The sequence below is a fragment of the Mytilus galloprovincialis genome, chromosome 1 (genome assembly GCF_965363235.1).
Source record: "Mytilus galloprovincialis chromosome 1, xbMytGall1.hap1.1, whole genome shotgun sequence".
Lineage (NCBI taxonomy): Eukaryota > Metazoa > Mollusca > Bivalvia > Mytilida > Mytilidae > Mytilus > Mytilus galloprovincialis.
In genome coordinates this window covers 6,687,749-6,707,594 of record NC_134838.1, presented here as the reverse complement: position 1 = coordinate 6,707,594, position 19,846 = coordinate 6,687,749, and the positions used below count along the sequence as shown (strand labels likewise).

The 19,846-nt window shown below is 30.8% G+C and overlaps 1 protein-coding gene across 1 annotated transcript; it reads left to right on the top strand.

Annotated features, from left to right (window-relative positions):
* Positions 1–384: 384 nt before the first annotated feature.
* Positions 385–3,348, top strand: LOC143064083 (growth arrest and DNA damage-inducible protein GADD45 gamma-like). The gene is made up of 5 exons (XM_076236633.1): positions 385–540; positions 1,395–1,502; positions 1,902–2,019; positions 2,268–2,470; positions 3,024–3,348. Exons 1-4 carry the CDS (start codon positions 497–499, stop codon positions 2,436–2,438), a joined length of 441 nt encoding a protein of 146 aa, XP_076092748.1. The 5' UTR covers positions 385–496; the 3' UTR covers positions 2,439–2,470; positions 3,024–3,348.
* The last annotated feature ends 16,498 nt before the right edge of the window (positions 3,349–19,846 follow it).

The window sequence follows — 19,846 nt, the reverse complement described above, 5'->3', positions numbered from 1 at the left end:
AATGTTAGCGTGTGATTGAACTTTAAAAAACTAAGATAAATGACTACAGACAGACATGCTTTGTACTACCGATCAAATGTAGAACAGTGCACTGAACGTCTGATATAACCGAGCACTCTCATTGGGTTAATGCACTCTATTATGTTGGGAGAATTTGACATATTTTCACTGAGAAGTACATAATTATAGTATTTATAATATTTTATGACTGCACGGTTAAAGAGATATATATTTTACGCTTTATTTGAAAATTGTATTGTTTATTTGATATGCAATTAAAGAATTCAAATGAAAAACGTATATGTGTCAAGGACAAATACCTTCGACTTTGATAAATATTGGCCAATCAAAATCCAGTATGACTCCTTTTTGTTGTTGTACGTATTTATGAGAAGTGATTTTACCACGGTACTCAGAATACATATCTATCATTTTCATAAAGCACGTGGATTACTGCGTTACGAAATTTTATTCTTTATTCGTCTGTGATTACAAAATGACTTTTCCTGAAGATTTTGATGTTGTCGTGGATTCAAACAGGTAAGATATTTAATTTATACCTTTTTTATATAAGATTGATACATATTTTGGAAAAAATAATTAGCAAACTGAAGTCAATATATTTTAAACAGGGTCGCATCGAAGAAAAAATATATACTAGGACAGGAGGACACTCTTTTGACATGCATGTGAAGAAGCGCTAAAAAAACTTTGCAAAATGTGTAATTTATTAAAAGAAAAAAACATGTAAAGAGTGTACAAAATGGATCCGAGCAGGTGCAACCCTGAGTTTATGCTAGAATCCGTTTTTGCTGAGAAAAACATCCATCAAACACAAACGTAGCCTTCATAACATTTTGGGATACTTATATTGAATTTGATTTTCTCTGAGGATTTTCTTAACAAAACTGTTCATGTTTCAGGGCTAATATAGTGTCCTATGAAGGATTTCCCCTTTATGTATATTCTTCTACATGCGACCTTCTGAGTTGGAATTGCAGTTCACGATATATTTAATGAAAAATATGGAAATGAATCAGACTATGGACATGCTCATAGTGTCTTTACAGAACTCACAAACTCCAAACTCATTAATTTCAAGATTATAAATTTCAAAAGTGCACCGAGGAATAAAATGACATGGGCATGATGGAACGAAGATTAATTTGGATATTACCAAGTCCTCGTGATTCCTGGTGTCTATATACGAAAACTCGTGATTAAACTTGCTTGTTCTAACCCAGTACACATCAACCCATGACACGTCTGCTGTTGTATGACGTCAAACCGTATTGACTGATTTAAACTGCCAGATCATATCAGCTGATGTGGAAGGTGTTATATAAATAGAAATAGGGAATTTACATTTATGTTGTTTACATTTTATTTTACAGAAATGATGTCAACAATTTGGGATTTGCGTTGAAGGAAGTCTTAAAAAAAGGTCAAAAAGAGAACAGAGTTGTTGCTGGCGTTTATGAATGTGCCAAAATATTACAGAAGTAAGTCGAATTTGGTAAACAATGGATAAAAAGAAAATGTTTGGAAAACATTATGTATACTTTACAAAAAAACAAGTTTATTAAAGTCCTTGAGTGAATATTTTGTTTATATATAGTAAATAAATCAAGGTCGCTGAATACGAAACGGTAGAACAATAATATTTGTTATATGTTGATGCGCAATTTGATTAAAATTCACACGACTTTAGATGATATTGCTCTAATAACAAAATAACCACACGGTGAAAAATATCTCCGAAACTATTAATTTCCAGAATCTTTTATGATAGGAAAGTTTAATAAAAAATTTAATATGTTCATGTATATTGGTTAAGAAAATGTATTTTTACGTCTGTCAATGTAATGACGATAATACTAATCTAAAACTTTCTTTTTCAGCTCTCCAGAAAATGTTGGGCTTTGTTTACTGCAAAATAAAACAGAAGATGTTACAATGCAAATTCATGAGAAACTCGTGGAAGCATTTTGTTGGGAAAACGACATTGAAGTCATCAAGGTAATTTTGAAATTATAGTTGATGTTATAATTTTGAAACTTATTGGTTATCAAATACAGAAAAGTATATTACAGAGAAAGCAAAAAAGGTTCTGAATACAAAAAGCAAACTGCTATCTTCTATTATCACAAATAATAGAAAACTTTGTGTTGCCAAAAGAAAATGGATAAAAATCTTAACGATTATAATGTTTAATTCGTAGGTTTGAACTGACATACGCAATATTTACCTTATTTTTTGCATTTTAGGTCGATTGTTTGAAAACTGTTGAAAGCGTGCTTTCATCAACAAATAAAGCAGATGGCAGTGAAGAAATAGACTGTGTTTTGATACATAATGATAGTTCAGACAGCATTGAAGAGTTCATCAACAATTACTACGCCATGTCACAGTGTACAGTTGTCCGGTTACCTGATTGATGATAATTACAGTACATATGACCTTTCACCAGGTAATAACAAGAAAAGTGCATAATTGGTTTTAAGATTAAAAAATTGTTAGCAGCAAAATAAAGGATAATGTAACAACAATATCGAGAAAAAGGTCATTATCACTATTTTCACTTAAAAAACGCAAAAAAAGTAAAAATTCTTGCATTTATATATTTTTATAGTTTATAGAATAATATAAAAAAAATATGCAGAAATGTTGAGATGTCTCTTTGATGTCATGAACATGATGTTCTTCGTTATATTTGACCTTTGAGTATTTTACAGACGCTTATTGTACTTTTTTGTATAAAACATCTTGTTGTATTTATTGATATCAAGATCATAAAATGAGACCAGTATTAAAGAAGTTCTCCATCAATAAAAGAAGTTGGAAGCACTGAAGCAATTGTGTAAAATAGAATTAAACAAACATAAATGCTAATATCTGACAAACCAACGTTTTTTGAACATCTTAAGCATTTCTTAGTATGCAAAATATCGCATTCAACATGAATATGATGATTGAGTGCAAGTACATCATTTGTAATAAACAAAACTTCGTTTTTTTTGCAGGAAGCCAAACCTGGATATTTAGAAGTCATAAAAGATCCGTTATTTATACGATCAGTATAGAGTTCTTGTGACCTATGCACCTGCTAATATGACCTGGTGATAGCATGTTGCTGTATTAAAACTCGACCAATGTTTATCAATGATATCTGTACTTCAGACCCAACACGAGGAGGAGTATGCAGTGCTGATTCGATCTCGCATTGCTGATTCGGTTTCTCGAAAACTGTGTAACATTTGTAACATTTCAATACTGACAATCATTATTCTTAATACAAATTTGTATATATAACATTTGTTTATATGCAATTAAAAATTTTATAGTCTTTCTCGGTTTAACTTCTTCATTTACTTTAAACAAAATGGAAAGGAAGGAGGACAGAACTAAAGATGACTTGAATCAAATTCAAAAAGAAAAAAAATGTATACCAATGAAAATATTAAATCACAAAAAAACCGAACTACGAGGAAAATTCAAATCGGAAAGTCCCTACTCAAATTGCAAAATCAAAAGCCGAAACACACCAAACGAATGGGTAACAACTGTCATATTCCTAACTTGGTACATACATTTTCTACTGTACAAAATGGTTGATTATTCAATCTGGTTTTATAGCTAGCTAAACCTCTCATTTGTATGACAATAGCATAAAATTTCATTATATTGACAACGATGTGAAAATGTAACTTCTAAATGTTTGTTATTTATGTGAACAGACATAGGTAAACGATTTAGGTGACACATGAGAGTTTTCGGTTGATTTGTATCAATTCTCGAATCCGGCACACGGATGTCATTTCAGTAGATTAATTATCGACGAATTAAACAATCGAAATAAGAGTAATTTACCCTGGTATACTTCTAATGTGATATATTCCCCATTATATCAACTATGTACAAATGGGAAAAGTTGGTACTTTAGGAATATTTTTATGACTTCTAAAATGGAGAAAAGACTTTCAAAATACTGTTAATTATATTCATTAATAAATAACATACTTGAACTGCAGACATATGAATTTAGTTGATTCTAAATATGTTAAAAAATCAGTAAAACACTTGAAAAAAAAATTGAAAGGTCAAACACATCAAACAAATTTATAACAACTGTCATATTCCTGACTTGGTACAGGCATTTTCTTATGTAGAAATTGGTAAATTAAATCTGGTTTTATATCTAGCTAAACCTCTCACTTGTATGACAATGACATAAAATTTCATTATATTGACAACGATGTGAAACTGTAACTTCTTAATGTTTGTTATCTATGTGAACAGACATAGGTAAACGAAATGCAGAAATATAAGTTCGGTAAATTCTAAATATATTAAAAAATCAATATAGTACACTTGAAGTGCAGAAACGTCGGTTTGGTAAATTCTAAATAAATCAAAAAATCAATAGTACACAATAAGTTCAGAAATATTGATTTGATACATTTTAATTGTATTCAAAAATCAGTAGTACACTTTTAGTGCAGAAACATAAATTTCAAGTCTCTATAATGTAAGACACAAGTCGTATCCGACATATGTCACTGAATGTATGGAAAATTATGTTCAAGTAAATAAAGTGAACAGGAGTATACCGCTGTTCGAAATTCATAAATCGATTGAGAAAAAAAAACAAATTCTGGTTATAAACTAAAACTGAGGAAAACACATCAAATATAATGGAGAGAACAACAAAACAACAGATACACTAAAATGCAACATACACAGAAACTAACTATAAGATAACAATAGCTATTTTCCGGACTTGGTACATGACATTTTAAGAAAAAAATGGTGGGTTGGGCCTGGTTTTTGTGTCTAGCCAAACCTCCCGCTTTAATGACAATGTTGAATTAAAACACTAAAATGACAACATTACATGACAGGACTACAATACAAGTGAATGGAAGAACATACAGGACAGCGAAACACACAATTAAACAATAGAACATTACGAAAAAAGTGTCCTAAGAACATTGAGTGATGTTAATTTACAAATTTAAATAATATTTTTTTCCTTTAGTCTGACAAACATAGTCAACTTCCTGTTTACGCTTCAGGCAAAGAGATCAGCTTTAATAAGCCCTTCAAAATTTATGCCTAAAATTAAAAAAATGTTATATCATGTCTATAATTATACAAATCAAAATCGAACTTTAAATATTTCCTAAAGATATAATTAGATTCATGTAAAGTCACTTAAAATAGACAATGTAAATTTATTAAAGGAAGTTTTTTTTTTCAAACTGAAAATTGAACTTTATTTTTAGTTTTGTGAGTTTAAATCGGGTTTGGGGAAATTTCACCTTAAATCAGAAATCTGCAGACAACTTGCTAGTCAGAAAGAGATTCAGTAAATGAAACAAACAAAAAAGCGATTTAGTATTTTGTTGGGAAAGCTTGATTAAGGCGACGGTAGTTTACAGATGTTTAAAACATTTCATTTGGAGATACTAGTCATTTTTATAGATAAAGATTCAGATTTAATGTTCAATTATAGTCTCGTCATTTATAACACTTGTAGGTAGTTTTATATGATGACAGTGATCGAAAAGTGATTTACAAATCACGCGCTATTGATACCACAAATTTATGTGTATAGGAATTATGCTGCTTATTGTCATTCACTTTAAAAACGATCGGATTGTATATGTCCATGCCACATTTCTATATTTACATATCAAACTATTAATATATTAAATCGTCTATATTTAAACTGTCTCATTTATCAATTCATTCAAAGTAGGAAGTATGAGGGCCGTGTTATTGTAAATTAATTCCAAAAATAGAAAAATTGTTCAATCCTAATAAAATAATGTTAGCTCTATTGATAAATAGACATAGAATGATATCGTCTAAAGACTTATGTGAATAACTAAACTCCACATAGATGCCAAGATTGTAACAGAAAGTCATCAACATATTGAAATAATGTTAACGGTGCCATACAATTTTATAGCACCATATGCGCGCATTTAAACAACTAATGTCTCTTCAGTGATGCGTATGGCCAACATATTTGAAAATTCAAAATCTTATTCAAATTTTGACGAGCTGATAAAAACCAAACAAAACATAGACAAATTACACCCGAATACGCAAAAGGAATAAGGACTACCTTTATTACACGACAAGGGCATTTTGCTTGCATTGTAAATTTAAAGCAGAAACAGTTATGAGTCAAGGCTTTATCTTAACTAGACGTGTACCCAAATTATCAGTTGTAGACCAAATCAAATACGACGTTGAACTTTTAGTTAATTATATCATAGAGGCAGTTCAGTTCATTGGTTGATACTTTGTCGAGTTCACGCCGATCGAGTTTCAGTAGTATTTATTCTGCAATTTACGGATTGGCAAAGAATAATTGCTTTGCGGGTTAGTCAGTGTGCACCACATTTTTTATGTTATTTCCAATAGACAGATAAAAAATTACAGTTATTTCGTATAATTTAATTCTAAATTCCATTTTAAACCGGAGTCAACCATGAAAAAACGTTGATGACGTCACGGTCACCTGACCGAAATAATGGCCAAGAACTGATAAACAACAACGTCAGCCAATCAGAACACGCGTTACATCCAAAATTAAATTATAACTATATATTATATTAGTCCTTTGAAGTTAAATGTAAACAGGGAAATATATGCGTATTTTAAAATATGTATGATACCAATAAAAGAAAATCATTAAACGTCTTCCAAATACTCATCATGGTCAGTGACGTTCAAATAAACAAATAGTTATAAGGTTCAAAGCTTAAAAAAATTCAAGACTCTAATTCTGAAAATACTCACTAACGATATTAAAAACTAGATGGGGATTATATTTCCTGTCAATTATTTAATTTTATGTAACCAACATTTCAGTAATGGACTTATCTTTTCTTGTAGCAAAGAACTTTTTTTATCAGGCTGCGCCTCATATTTACTACTAGTGAACAGTTTTTAAGAAGCTATTTTGGCAATGTAGTATTGCATTAAATTGTCGAAATTAGAATCCCTGAAGCAACTTTGTCCTGCACAATTTGAAAATATGTATATTAATATCCGCAAGCCTTGTGTCATGTGAAAACGCATCTGACGAATTTTATTTGAAAGATCTATAACTTCACCTTTCGATATTCGAGTTTTAGGGTTCATAAAGTAGTCTTATCATATCTTCTCTTTTAACATATTTCCTTGATAATTTGCGTGATTAAATAAGTCCCATGAACTTGATATTTGGTGTTGAAATATCTGGGTAAATCACTCGCCTTTGTTATACTCGTACCAAATAAGGCATACCAAACATTGATTCACTAGTTTTATATACATATATGTTATGATTTAAATCATGTTGAGGCTATTGTGCAATATCAGCATTTAAATAAACTTGTAGGCGACATTTTTGCAATATTTGAATAAGACTATACCACTCGTACCTGTACAAATAATAATGAAGGAAACATATAAAATATATAACCGGTTTCGATTTTCTTTTCTAAGAAGACACTGACTCAAGCATCCGGATTGATATGCTCGATATTTGGACTTCATTGTACATTTTAACGCCTGTAAAGCGTAAAGCCCCTGAAATAGAGTAAAATCAGGTGAATTTCAAAAGAATTTTGAAACTAAAGTCACTTTTATATATAAGAAGTCCACTGTTTTGAGTCATATCTCATGAAAAGTGAATAATTTGCAGAAAATATCATCACCATGTAGTGATTTAAAATATCCTTGATGTGGTTTTGGAAAGCCGTTTGGAATTTTCAGTCTTCAACGCTCTTCATTCGAGTGTCACTAAGGGACGACATAAAAAAATCAATGACGGATAAAAATTTTTTAATTCAAATACTTTGGGGGTGGGGTGGGTCAAAATTGCTGCAAGTTTTGTTCATTTGACATCGACTTATACATATCATTATTGGTCAATCAATTTTTCCAAAAAAAGGGGGTAAGTCAAAAAAAACTATATGAATTAAGTTTTTTTTTTATCCGACATTGATTTTGATGTCGTCCCTTATGAATCTTCTGTAGAATAGCGTCTGGTATTCAAAATGATAGGTCTGGAATCTTTGATGATTGTTTTATGAAAACTGTACATTCATAAATTATACAGATATGTGTCCATAAGGTTTAGAGTTTGATTTTTCTGTGTAGTATTTTCTCTTATTGAGAGTTGTCTTATCGGCAACCATACCACATCCTTTAGTTTTATATTTTCATACAAATAAAAAGGAAAAATAATAAAAAGTAACTAACTATAGATTTTTATTTAATTTCATATAGGTTCAAAATGAAAATGACGTATAACACTCACAAATGTTTGTTGCCAAATTGTGCTTTGCAGTTGTAACAATATTGAAACTCGATCGAATGTAAACTCGACAAAGTATGAACCAATGAACTGAACTGTGATTGAATATAACCATGGTATGGTTTTACTTAATATTTCAACGTATTTTGTTTTGCATACCAACTGTTTAGATTCAAATTCTACTGATGAATCTAATATAGACGAAATGCGTGTCTGGCGTAACAAAAGGGACACCTGGTATCTTTGACTAACTTTTACCTCGTTTAAATGAAAATGTCATTCGCATAATAAATTCTTCCACTTGTTTAAGACAAAACTTGCGTTTGCATGTCTCTTTGTTTGCGTCTCCTATAGGGAAAACATACAGATCACATGCACGATTTAATCAATGTATAACTATTTGTTTGCTTTAATTAAAGTTGTGTTATAGCACTATGATGTCTCAATGCTAATTGTGCAGAAACTCATTAGGTGCATGCTATGTTTATATAAAACTTTCTTATAAATAAATGTGCTCTACATTTTTTATTAAAGATATTTGAGCGTTGTAACCAAAACTGTTTTCATTAGAATGTTTCTATTTTGAAAGAATAATTAAAAGTTATCCCACACTGACAAACTAAGTCCGAGTGGGATAACTATTTTACATCCCAGCTGTTTTAGATTAGACGAAAAACCATTTACAATTCATAAAATCTAGTTTAAAAAGCCACACAACCATTATAATATACTTTATATATCATTATATGATGTATACCCTTTATGAACCCCGAACACGATGAGTAGATATCAAACAATGTCAACTCGCCCCACTTGCCAATCGGCCCATACTATATCGCCACTTTATAAAAATATCGCCCCACTCTTGTTTACCGACTCACCGCACTTTTGAAAATGTGTAAAATCATATTGAACAATCAGTCTGACAACTCACTTATTAACAAAAAAAAGTTTAAACCCCACTGAATAAAGGTCTGCCAACTCGCCCCACTTATAAAAAGATCTTGCTTCCTTTAAGTATGTTAAATTACTGTTAGTTCGTATCCAGTCGTCCTGGTGTAGTGGTATGGCTTGATATGCTAAAGGTCGTGAGTTCGAATCTGCTCACTAAGATCTTGTGAAAAAAAGAGAGAGAAAGACCGATTGTATGTAAATCAATTTTAGTGTTTTACTATACTTAGCACATAATACAGTATAAAACAGTTTATATTAGTTTCTTTAAGAATAAATTTAAAACGAATCTATTCAAATTTTGTATTTTTACGTTAAGGCTTCAAAAAAGATTTCGCCTCGAGCATCACTGAAAGTACATCAATTGTGATTACAGAACAACTATTACTAGTTATAATATCTCTATCTATGATGGTAGATTGTTACTGACCTTGTCTATCATTAGATAGATCAGTACATCAGTACTGATAGGGTAATATAGATATATAATATTTTAATTTGCTATTTTTTAACATTCGAATTGAAGTACCAATCTCAATCCTGCAAAGCACTGACTGTCCAGGTTTGGCTACATTTTTTTTCTTTTCGTTTAAATCAACTCTTATCAACTTTATGTTTTTCAATCTTTATCACTAAAGAGACATTAGTAGTCAGATGCTCATCTGATACAATAAAGTAAAGGTAAAGTCAACCTTAAATGGTTTAGGCTATTCTTTTATTTCCTTTTTATTCATCTTTCTCCTCAGGCTTTTATACATATCTTGATTTCAAAATGTTTGGGTTTTACTTCTCTCGATGAAGGTAGACCCAGAAAATGCCTTCAAACGCAAAAAATCTTTAAAGTGTTTTTCTTATTTTAAAGCACTAAGTTACTTGTTGGTGGACAATAGTCCCGAAGGTATGTATCATTAGCCCAGTAGTCAGTGCTTCGCAATTAACATAATTCATACCAAACATGTCTTCCTTTTCCCATTTATAAACCGATAAACTCTTTACAAACTTAGGTTTCAACAAACTGAGCCAAAGCTGACAGTTTAGAGTGATTGTGGTCTTTCTTTTAATGAACTTTAATAGTTCATCGCTGGGTTTCAAAAGATTTTGTATTTTGCGTTCAAAATTAAGCTGCATACAGAATAATGCTTCGAGCGTTATTTTAAACTCATCCTAGATACCAGGATTGAAATTTTGTAAAATTTTTCACTAAATTTATTATATTATTTATATGAAGTATTTAGTTGTTTGTAACTTAACCAGCGACAAAAAAAAAAAACGACACAAAAATAATAAATAAAATATCAGGAGGCTTGAGAGATCCGAAATAAGCACACAAATATCTAACAAAAATACAAAAGTCACATACATGTACTACCGACCAAAGAATAGATCAAGGTCAATTTCAACTCATAAATATCAACCTTGTTTTCCCAGGGTAAAATATCGACCAGTAAACGGATGTCATAAACAGGACGAAAAAAACATGACCTTGTACCATGCCAAACTATAAGCATCGATATAATTTAGGATCATAACTGTATTGCAATACATATTTAGTCATGTTAATGTCTAGATCAGTGTGTCTAAACCATTAAAAAACGCATATGGTATTTGTCTTCTGCCATGAATGTATCTGTCATGACCAAAGACCTACAAGGAGATTCGCGAAAAAAGCAGAAATCGCCCAAAGAAACCGTAATCAACATTAACCATACACAACATTTTCTATTGATTATAAATGATAAATCGTGAAATACCTCGAGGTAAGTACTGATCAGTGTGTGATACGAAAGCCACTATTGCAAAGCAGGTTTTAATTACATAGTAAACTCAGCGTTTGATATTTGCTTTCAGAGGCGTATCTACTAGAAAAAGATATGAAGGTACGATTAACAAAAAGGAATTATTTTTAATCGTATGTGCAATGAACAATATGACTGAAGCATTCGCATTGCAGTACTCGTTATGAGTGATTTTTATTCTGTCATGAATAGATTGTTTTTAAACACCCACGAAGTCTTAAGGCACTGAAAAAGCAAAAGAAATGTATTTTATTGTCCAAAGAAGTTTGAAATTATGGCAACCAAATGTTAAAAAGCCATGTTTCATCAAAAATAACAATATACAATTTACAGGTAATCTAATCACGAACTAGTTGGTATTAACCATACAACAATCTAGCTTACTAAATGCTTATAAATTGCTTTAAAGGCAAAAAATAGTTTTAAGGTATAATCTTCATGATTTTATCTTATCTAAGTAATACAAATGGGTTCAGCTGTGAAATATCACAATAGATAACATGTACTTTGCCGATTAGTACGTCATTGCAGTGGTAAAAAAATGAAATACAATCAGCTTTAAAATCCATCAAGAATCAACCACTGAACTGAACTGTGATTTTATATTACCGTTTTAGTGAATGAAATAATCTACTATATGACCTTGTTATACAGTCCATTTCACAGTCATTAACTACGTTTGCCTTACAAAGGATGTGTTAATCCTATTTCAAGGAGATGAGACAGAACCCAGGGGTGGTACATTATACATGATTTAAAAAAAATATAATGATTTGGCTAATTTCATAAAAATTCCACTATAATTCTGATTTTTCAATCATTTCAATATTTCTAATAAACTGAAAACTATCATTTCTTTATTTATAGTCTCATCAAAACTCGAATTTAGAGATGTACAAAAAAAAATAAAAAATGCTAAAATATAAAGACAGACATGTAATTTTCTTATATTAATATTATATTAATGTGTGAAAGGTTACCAGAACTAAAGATATTCATATGCCAGTTCACATTAACCTTTCGACAAGGGTTAAACACAAACTAGAACTATTTTAACATGTCACTTTTGAATGATATCTAAACAAGTTCAACAAATGATTTATCATTTACTTTATGTTCTTTTTAAACAGAAAAAAAGAAAATTATGTTTTATTCATATACTGGATGTTCATTTTCACCATGCACACAATATAAAACTAAACAATATTCATTCCTTAAGTCGGCATCCGGTACCGTTTATATTATGCAATACACGAAAAACTGAAAAACGTTATACAGGAACAAAAGTTGAAATGTAAACATATTATGCTATATGTACAGATTTTAATTCGCCACAAATAATTGATACGTGATATATTAAGTCTAACTTTTTGCATTCTGTTGTTATTTATTTCACTATTTACATAATAGTTGTGACGTGTAGCATCAATATCATAATCATAAAAGTACAAACCAAGTATTTACAAACGAGAGGACTAAAAAAACATTTATCAAATACTGATATTTCTATATAAAACTGACAGTTCTATAACCGGAATCGCAGTTGGTATGTCCATTTCGGTCTTTGACACTATCAATCTATTGATTACAAAGAAAATGATAATATAATAGCATGATAATGTCAAATGCATCCAGTGTAAACTAACAAAAACAAAAAGGTGTTTAAATAAATGTTAAAGTTTATTTATGTTCTATTTAAATTATTTCCCCTCCGTAATCGATTGTGTCCATACAAATAAAAGACCATTCGAGGCCATTTGCCATTCAATATAATGGCAATGACCCTTCACGCATTACTACTTTGTGTATGCAGGATAATGAAATTTGTTACTTTGTAGGTACTAAAACCTTGGATTGAAACAAGTAACAAGCTTCAAGTAAAAAGATGTACATTAAGAATGTCTCTATTCCTACTGAAAAAAATGCAGCATAAGGGTGAATTCCCCCTTCAAAAGAGGGAAGACACGACCTTAAAGATGTATTGGTAAACATTATTAAAAAAGATAAATAAAATAAGGGGAAAAAAATAAGAATATTTGTTTCTTGCTATTTTTCATTTTTTATTATTTTTTTGTACTGCATACTGACAAAACTTTTCTTATCTTATTATTTTATGAGAATTTGAATTCGACTTTTTCTTTTTGAATTTTCCTCGGAGTTCGGTATTTTTGTGATTTTTTTTATTGCTTGTCGCACTTTAATCCCATTTTTTATATGATCATTCAATGAAGGGTGAATCATCGTACCAGAAACAGGAGCTGTACATTAATGAATAAAGAATGGACAAAACGAAATTCGGAATAAGAAATAATATTAGATGTATATATAGGCGAACAGGCATGTTTTGGTTTAAGTTGATTCTAGGAAGATTAAATTTTTTGTGGTCGAATTATCCAAACACCAAAACATTTATCTAACATTGAGAGTGAGCAAATGCATGCATTAGTATCTAATTAATAGAAAATATATTTTTATTGTTGTCTTGCATTAATTTGTAATTAATTTAACCATTTGCACAATCTACAGCTATTGACGTGTACTGTACCATTATTATCCAAATTATGATCCCTTACTTATAAATGTACAAAAACCAGTACATACAAACGGCAAAACTAAATGCAGCTTTCTTAGAGCATTTGACAATTAAGCAAATGTACTAATATTTCTATATATAGTTGCCAATTCTATATCAGGATTCGCAGGTAACGTTTCCATTTTGGTCTTTGACACTGTCACCTTATTGATTCCAAAGAAAATGATAATATAAAGGTTAAATGCTTTGTGTTCAAACGAACAAAAACAACAGTTTTACAAAAAATGTTTATTTAATTTCCCTCCAAACCGTTTACTCTTTGTAATCTACGATTGTGTTCATGTAAATAATAAACCACTCAAGCCAATTTGCTCAGTAGAACAATGGCAATGACCTAAATAAGTTGCACTTCCTTTCGTATTCAGGATAATGATAACAAAGCCTTCAAGTTACATAAATAAATGAAGAATGTCTTATACTGAAAAGTATACAGCATGACGATGAACTCATCTTTGAAGACAAAACTGTAAAGCAGCAATGATAATAATAATGTTTAATGAAAATTGGTAATTAAATGAAAAATTCAAATAATTTACGACATACATTAACTTTTAATATATATGTATCATTTATTTATATTATTTTGAATATTTGTTCTAGTACATTATGACGTAACTAATCTTATATCTTTTGTCATGAGAATATGAATTCAGCTATTGTTTGTTGTTAATACTTGTATCCCACCATTCAATGCAGTGTGAATCATCGTCTTAGAAACAGGATATGTATATCAATGGATAAGAAATGAACAAAAGGAAATTCGGAAAATGAAATATTACAAGAAGGCAAGCAGTCATATTTGGGTGTTTGATGATACAAGAGAGAAGTTACAATATTTTCGTTGTCGTTTAATTGAACATCAAAAGTTTTTGAAAACCAATCAAATCCATTAAAAGTGATTTCTTTCCTGGAACTCTAGCCATCCTGTTATTTGATGAAAAATTAAAAAAAGGGAGAAATTGTTTATGATAAATCAAATCCTGAGAAAATAAATGTATCCCTATACGTATTTAGACATAACAAACCGAAATGTAAGTTTTGGTGATACAATTGCTAATGAAAAGTTCCTCATTACAGACATGATTTAAAACAATCGGGTTTTTTTATTATCTGTTTATAAGTTTATGAATTTAGTATATCCAAAAGTTGAACTTGAGTTGAATAGGATAGTAATATAAGTCCTCATTTTGTCAATTAGATCTTGATATGTCTCGTTTCTTATAAATCCTTGGTTACCTTGGTGAAGGTAAATCCAGAAAAAAACTTTCGGAGGCATGAAACTTATAACGGTTTGTTTTCATTTTTTTTTTTAAATTCAAATCATTAACGCCAGTATATTTATTTAAAGGCGGGTATACCACAATCCCTATTATTCCTATGAACTTACGTCTTCGCTATCTTTTCATAACTTTTTAAGGCCTAGTTTCTGAAAAAATGAAATTTTTTCTTCAGTTTATTAAAGCATATGAAATAAGGATATGTGGTATGATTGTCAATGAGAAAACTATCAACTTGAGACCAAAATGAAGTAGATCCTAGTAACTTTAGATCATATTGGGCCTTGTACAATGAGCGAACACAAAGGTAGCTGTGGTATTACAAAATGTACACCAATTCAAAAGAGTAAATCAACGGCTTGATTTATGTACAAAACATAATACTAACAAAATACAAAAACTGGTCTCTATTAGTGGCCTTTGTATGCTTTTTAATTTTAGTTACTTTTATTTATTTTGGAGTTTAGTATGACGTTCATTATACATTTTGTTTAGGGGCCATCTGAAGCACGCTTCGGGATTTATCGTGCATTGAAATTTGAGGCCTTTGGTTGTTACCTGCCCTTTTTCGGGTGTTGTCTATTTGACACATTCCCCATTTCCATTCTCAATTTTATACGATAAACATTTACAAAATTGCAACTACTGAAGTACAGGGTTCACACTTTGAAGGCACATACAGAATTTGACGGGGTAAATCAAGTTTACAGGTGCAAAACCCTCTCTCTCTACTAGGGACAGTAGTGTTACAAGACAACATTAAAAAAAACTTTAAAAAAACAAATGAAACGAGTTTGACTCATCTGATCGATGCAAAGAAAAACCAACAACTAACAAAAACAATAAATATCATGCAAATAACCAATCTGACAACACTCATAGTACACAACGTTATTTCAAACCAATAACAACAACAAAAGACAGCTTGTGTCCAATACAAACCTCAAAAAGTACACATATAATGGTCAGAGTGTAAAGAAGTTATAAACATTATTAGGAAAACATGACCGTATGCAATGCCAAAATATAAGTATCGACAGGATGTAGAATCGAAGGCATTAACAACTGTGTTTGAATAAATAATAAGTTATGTTTAAAAAACTAATATTCAAACCTGATGAAAACACTATTCAAAGTACTAATAACAACTTTAAGTCAAAACAATATTCAAAGTACTAATAACAACTTTAAGTTAAAAATACGTTATTCAAATGATCGATAAACTTACATGAACTCTGGCAAAACGAACAAGTTGGATATATAAATAAAGTAAGACTTTACGTCCATACGATAGCGATAGAAAACCAAAATCGTCCCTTTTGTCGTAAACTCACGTCTGATGCTGGAATCAAAACAGTTAAAAGGCCAAACCGATAACACAGTTCATGATACCGTCATCAACTGAACAATCGACTCCAAAATTCAAATAATTTTTTTCTGAACAAAATCCGGGTTCTCAAAAAACTGAAATATCCAAAGACTTTTCTTTGAAATGAGTCTACTATGCAATGAATTATGACCATGCTTATTAAGAAAGTAATGTACCAACTCCCTTATCCTAAGTCCAACGTTGGCTATTCTTGTATGTCCTTTTGGTTATATAGTCCTCGGTTATTTATACATTCCTGGCTTGCAAAGATTGTTTTATCCATTCCCGATAAAGGTAGTTCCAGGGAAGTTCTGGGGCACATACATTATATGATTTATTTTTCTATTTTACCTAACCTGGGTAGTAATGTTACAAAAACACAACAAACAAACAAACCGTTTGTTCGGAAAGAAGCACATAAGAAAATGCCGGTACCAAGTAAGAAATATGACAGTTCTTTACTTTTCGTTTGACGTGTTTGATCTTTTGATTTTGCCATTTGATAAGGGCTTTTCTTTATGAATTCTCCTCGAAGTTCAGTATTTTAATGATTTAACTTTTTATAAACCATTAAAAAAATGACCAAAGACACAAATCACCAATCTAATAGTATTTAAAACTACTGATTTCTTCTTAAAGAGGGGGCGTAGTTTTTTAAAGATCGCCGAGCGGAGCGAGTCGAAAAAATTTTTGGGCCCTTTTTAGGACTAAAAACAAAAAATAAGTGAAGTATGCACTTTTTAAACGGTTCCTGGCGTGGGACATGCATATGTTGTAGTTGCTGTTAAGGTGTAAGGGTTGGACATTTTCGATGCTGTATTCTCTCTATTAATTGTCTATCATAAAATGATAGTATTGATCCAAAGCTTTGTACTGATACATTTAATGTGGGATTTGTCAGTAAAACATAGACATGGAAAATTCTCGCACGTATGTTGTAAGTTAAGTTAGAATAACCTCACAGATTTCTTGTTGTAAACAAGATGTACGCTGGGCTATTCGATTGAATTTGAAATATGACCGACACGACTTAAAAAAGACAAGCAAGCAAATTTTATCCAAATGTTTGGTTGATATGTTTCACCAACAACATTAAGGGAAGTAAAGGGTCCAAAATCAATCAAAGGCTAAGAATGAGTCTGAAATGACAACGAATTTATGAATGACGGCCGACAAATGGACACATAAAGGCCACACCCAGCAGGCAGGTTGCAGTCTGGTCTTGAAAAAAGTATTCCATATATATCAGTTCGGCGAAACACACATTCCGGTCAGACATGAAAACCTCTGCCACAACAAAATTTGCCCGCTTTTATTCATCATGTTCATTTAATGCTAAATAATTCTGTTGTGAATTTTCGTTTTTAATAGCAAAAAAGTGGATAAGATTTTTGTTTTGCGTCCAGAATTTTTGTTTAAGGCAAAAACCAGAGACAATTTTCTCTCTGTCAAATATCTAAGGCTGTCTCCTCAAATCAAATGGTTCGTACTTACGACTTTAAATCTATATAGAGCTTATACTGGGGATCATTATTCAGCTGTATTATTTTAAAAAAAAAGGCTGGGGCGTTTGGGGTTAAACATGTTTCCGTAGTTAGATACTATTGCTGTGGAACTTTTTTTTCATGAGAGTGTAATAGTCTATAGAGCATTACTTTCTGTTTGGTGGAATAATGAAATAGGAGTCAATATGTTCTTGTTAAATCCTGTGTCGCTTTGAAGGTGTCATGATCGTCATCCTCAGCCTACGCAATGTGTTACTGTAATTTGAATTTCAAAATGACTGAGAGACGTTTTATTCGACGCACTGCAGGTCAATTCCACCATAGCGAAGCGAATCACATGACTTTGATAATAAGTAAATTCTAGCGAAAAATATCTTTATAAGTCAAGAATTGTCGCATAAAAATTGTAGTACACGGGAAATGGCAAAGTTCACGAAGTCTAGTCTGATTAATCATTTAAAAAAAAAAATCCGAGCAAAAGGGGGGGGGCGTACGCCCTCTACGCCCCCTCTGGATCCGCCACTGCTGGTGAATGTAAATCCAGAATATCCAGATGAGCGGTAGCATGGAATGTATACAGTATTATTTTCATTTCAAATCATGTAATGTTGAAACTTTTACCACAGTGCAGTACAATAGTATCGATTTTTTTTTGGCACGTTAAAATTTAAGAACTAAGTGGGTTGTTTTTAATGTACTTTTACATACTTTATTCAAAATATTTTTGAGTGTATGTTTATGAAAAATGAGCTTTTGGATAATGTAACTCAATACACAGATAACCTTCATATGAAATGATGATGTCACGAATTTCAAGATTGTACAAGCTATCTAGGTTTAAATTCAAAAGAAGAGCATCACGAAGTTTATAATGTATGTATATCAAACGTCAATGAAAAAAATCAGATATACTTAATTCCATTAAGTTGTAACAATATTATTAAAACAATATAATTGTTAGTGATCAAATTATACATGTATAGTATTACCGCTAGGTTAAAAAAGGTAAGTGTCTAGACGATAATCAAACGAAAACAACTGATCAAATAAACATCAACATGTATATTAGCTTGCATATCAGCGTCTGCTATGCATGCATTAACCAACAGATGATCTATATAACCACAATGAAGAAATGCAAATAGAAGATCTAGAACAAAGTAATCTCAATACGGTTTGTTTCTAAGATAACGATTAATAAATTGATTGTTGTTTAATTGGTTTTCAACGTTCCAGAACTGAAGTTTTTCTTCTTGTGTCATTTAAGCAATATCTAGATTGTACATAAACTTCATAAGAAATATTGTGCATATCTTCTGAAAAAAGTCAACCCGTTACTTTGAATAGTCGAAAAATATTTAGCTAGAAAACACCCCCAATGAAGTAGCCTAGAGAATGAAAGTTTCAAAACGTCATTACAAACACAAAGGAATCATTTGTTTTGAATTTTGTCATACACGCTATTTTGTCAATTGTTTCACCCAATAAACTGCATTAAATGGTTGATTTGATATGACAACAAACAATACTATACACATTAGGGGGTCTTTAAAATCCGCTTCGTCGATCATTTCCACCACTGGACGTATAATGATATATACGAACATAAATCATCGTGGGAGCAAAAAGTTAGTAATATTTTTAAATCGAAGGGAGTTATTATTTTAGACCTCATTCAGTGATTCAGTAAAAATCATCTAAATCTATTATAAAAATTGCACTTTCTAGCATAATATGAAATATCCAATCACAAACAGAAATAATATGGTAAATAAAGAATTCTGGTCAAACATAGACATGGAAACTTATATCGTAAAGGATGTAATACAAACATGTGTATGTATTCCTGCATATGGATACAAGTGTCGCAATATCAATAAAATGAATCATGATAGGGATAATATGAAATGGATAGATTGAATAAACGTAACGATCAACAAATTTTCGATACTAGAACAAAGCGAAGGAAACATTCTTTTGTAAATGATGTTTGTTCTTTATCAATGAGATTTATTCTGCAACTTATTAAAAGCAAGAT

Excerpts from the sequence above, each read along its gene's own strand:
- LOC143064083 (XM_076236633.1), top strand. The coding sequence starts at position 497 with ATGACTTTTCCTGAAGATTTTGATGTTGTCGTGGATTCAAACAG. Across the intron at positions 541-1,394 it reads GTTGTCGTGGATTCAAACAG|AAATGATGTCAACAATTTGG; the intron begins GTAAGATATTTA and ends TTTATTTTACAG. Across the intron at positions 2,020-2,267 it reads ACGACATTGAAGTCATCAAG|GTCGATTGTTTGAAAACTGT; the intron begins GTAATTTTGAAA and ends TTTGCATTTTAG.